The sequence below is a fragment of the Aplysia californica genome, unplaced genomic scaffold, assembly GCF_000002075.1.
Source record: "Aplysia californica isolate F4 #8 unplaced genomic scaffold, AplCal3.0 scaffold00315, whole genome shotgun sequence".
Taxonomy (NCBI): Eukaryota; Metazoa; Mollusca; class Gastropoda; order Aplysiida; family Aplysiidae; genus Aplysia; species Aplysia californica.
The window spans coordinates 590,153-593,585 of record NW_004797585.1 but is presented as its reverse complement, the minus strand read 5'-3'; the positions used below and the strand labels follow the sequence as shown (position 1 = coordinate 593,585).

At 36.8% G+C, this 3,433-nt stretch overlaps 1 protein-coding gene and 1 long non-coding RNA gene across 2 annotated transcripts in view; both read left to right on the top strand.

Moving 5' to 3' along the window:
• LOC118477957 overlaps positions 1-313 on the top strand; it is a 2,309-nt gene extending 1,996 nt beyond the window's left edge. The window contains exon 2 of the long non-coding RNA XR_004858711.1: positions 221-313. This is a non-coding gene — a long non-coding RNA (uncharacterized LOC118477957). The remainder of the gene's footprint in view (positions 1-220) is intronic.
• A 140-nt stretch (positions 314-453) lies between these two features.
• The window catches only part of LOC101856818 (glutathione S-transferase-like), a 4,628-nt gene continuing 1,648 nt past the window's right edge, over positions 454-3,433 (top strand). Inside the window, exons 1-3 of the mRNA XM_035970741.1 lie at positions 454-463; positions 1,581-1,696; positions 2,373-2,477. Of these exons, the coding sequence (XP_035826634.1) occupies positions 454-463; positions 1,581-1,696; positions 2,373-2,477 (231 nt within the window). The remainder of the gene's footprint in view (positions 464-1,580; positions 1,697-2,372; positions 2,478-3,433) is intronic.

Here is a 3,433-nt window from a genome sequence, read left to right as displayed (position 1 = left end):
TGGGGGGGGGGGGGGTGTCACAATGATAGAAAGACGTCTTGCTGTCTTGCTGACGGTCAAGGAAGTTGTAAGAGAAATGTGTTATTCTTCCCACTCAGACTTACTTTGAATGAGTTAAACTTTGGTCACCACGCTGGGTTTTGTTAGCTCGTTTGTTTCTTTCTTTTCTATTTCACAGATTGTTGAAAGTCTCAAACATGCCTTCCCATATCTTTTCTAGAATCTCCTTTTGGCACGGCCCCCTGGGTGGAGATAGACGGACAGACCTATGCACAGTCAATCGCCATCGCGGTCTACTTCGCCAGACAGTATGGTAAGCTGGCAGCTTGTTCTTACAGTGGTTTTCAATAACTTAATTTACTTACAGTTACTTATAGTTACGTATAGCTACTTATAGTTACTTATATTTACTTATAACAAATTATAGTTATTTATAGTTACTTATAGTTACTTATGGCAAATTGTAGTTATTTATAGTTACTTATAGTTACTTATCGCAAATTGTAGTTATTTATAGTTACTTATAGTTACTTATCGCAAATTGTAGTTATTTATAGTTACTTATAGTTACGTATAAGTACAAATATATACTTATAGTACTTCTAGTTACTTATGGCAAATTGCAGTTACTTATAATTACTTATAGCTACTTGTACATTAGTTACTTGTAGTTACTTGTAGTTATTTATTATAATTACTTGTAAATACTTGTAGATACTTGTAGTTACTTGTAGTTACTTGTAGTTACTTGTAGTTACTTGTAGTTATACTTGTAGATACTTGTAGATACTTGTAGTTACTTGTAGATACTTATAGATACTTGTAGATACCTATAGATACTTGTAGTTACTTGTAGTTACTTGTAGTTACTTGTAGTTACTTGTAGTTACTTGTAGTTACTTGTAGATACTTGTAGTTACTTGTAGTTACTTGTAGTTACTTGTAGTTACTTGTAGATACTTGTAGTTACTTGTAGATACTTGTAGTTACTTGTAGTTACTTGTAGTTACATGTAGATACTTGTAGTTACTTGTAGTTACTTGTAGTTACTTGTAGATACTTGTAGATACATATAACCGGGTTTGACCGTCTCAGACAAGGCCTAAGCAGTCGCCTCCTTAAGAATCTATTTCATACCGTTGGAGACGCTAAAACATTTACAACCAGCCTGAGACAGTACTTTTCGACGGTCGGATGTACAGGAAAGTGTGAAGAACTTTGGGTTGTTTTAATTATTGTTGTTTTACTTATAAAGATCAGTAACTTATAAAGGAAGAAGGAGTGGTGAGGGCAATAGATGTATACAAACTACTTCAGAGCACCCACCAACCTCCCACGTCATAGGCTTTGTGGGGTTTTTTTGCTTCTTTTCTTTCTTTTTTTCTTTCTTTCTTTTTTTCTTTCTGATGTGACGAGAGTCATAATGATATAGTGTTTTCATCAGTTCTGGGAAGAAATCCTCTCTGTAAACTCTTAGTTTAATAATATTAATTTCATATTACATGTATTACGTTTATTCACGTTTTTAATTAGGAAAGAAACTGTTTTATTTTCGTATCAGTACTTATGAAATGTTCCAGGTTACTACGGGAAAAGCGACATAGAATGTCTTCAAATTGATCAATTGCTGAACCTCATTTCGGATTATCTCGACATATCGGGGAAAGTTTTCCTCGAAGCAGATAAAGATAAGAAGGTGAGCGAATTCTAAAAGCTTATACGGGTGCTCACTACGGATGGGATCGGCCGATCGGGCCGATCGTCTGACTCGATCGCCTCAAGAAACAGATGTGTTTGTTTTCAGTTTCAGACTATCAAGTCCGGCGATCGGCCCGATCCAGCCGGAGTGGGCACCCCGTATTAGATTATAACTGAACCAATAATGACTTCGTATATAGTCTCTGAAGTCAAAATGTATGTATGTATGTATGTATGTATGTATGTATGTATGTATGTATGTATGTATGTATGTATGTATGTATGTATGTATGTATGTATGTATGTATGTATGTATGTATGTATGTATGTCTGTATGTATAAATGTATGTATGTATGTCTGTATGTATGTATGTCTGTATGTATGTATGTCTGTATGTATGTATGTATGTATGTATGTATGTATGTATGTATGTATGTATGTATGTACATTAACAGAAACTCACGACAGCAAAGAGCCCATATCTTCCGATGTATAATTAATATTATTAACTTAACAGGCGGGTTCAGTTTCAATTTTGCTTATATCTAACTATTTAGAAGTGAAATTCTCAGTATCAATCAGAATGGCTCTAAAAAGAAATACAGGGAATTTAATGTATATTATGATTATCATCGTTCTCCTGTTGTCGTATTGTACCTGATGTTCTTTCCAGGCGGAGCTGCTGAAAAGCTGTAAGGGACCAGACACACAACGTTACTTCGGGTACTTTGAGAGGCTTCTCAAACAGAACGGCACCAGCTTCTTCGTCGGAAAGGAGGTAACACTTTGTGGGGTCTTTACATACAGCCGTCTGTCTGTTGGTTGACTGGATTTTGCCTTATTACAAGACTTGGAACACAAACATGTCATAATGTAGATTCTAAGTGCAGAGAATTAAAATAAGAAGAGGGAGAGAAACTGACGATGACTGTTTGATAATGACAGAAATAACAAACCACACAATTAAGGGCACCCACCAACCACCCGCTTGTCATCTCTATACGCTAATGACCCCAATAGTTTGTAGTATATATACTTTTTAATTCGGATTGCTTTTGTATTTGAGAACACACGCAAACACACACACACACACATACACACACACACACACACACAAACACACACACACACAAAGCCCCCCCCACACCCACACACTCACTTACACACACATACTTACGCACTCATACACACATACACTCACACACACACATACTCACTTACACACACACACACACACACCCACCCTCACACACACACACATACTCACTTACACCCCCCCACACACACACACACATACTCACTCATTCACTCACTCACTCACACTGTCATGATGAGATGAAGAACACCAACCTTAGTGCAAATAACGTATGAGACCTTTTCACGATTAACGACCCACGCCCCTTGCTCTGCCCCTACATCCAACATCAGTTCACGCACCGTCTCCCTTATGCACGTGGTCTATTCAAATACTGTTGTTGTTGTTGTTGTTGTTTGTTTGTTTTTGTTGTCGTTATTGTTGTTATTGTTATTTTTGTTGTTGCTGTTGTTGTTATTGTTGTTGTTACTGTTGTCGCTGCTTTTGTTTTGGGACTTCCTGCAACTGAAGAGGATAGTTGGAGGTGGTCCAATTTCTTAACCTTCTTAATTGATTGTTTCTGTCTGTCTTGCTGTTTTCAAGACCGACTGAATTATAATCACCAAAGTGTCGATGCGCTTCATTTTACTCAAACAAAA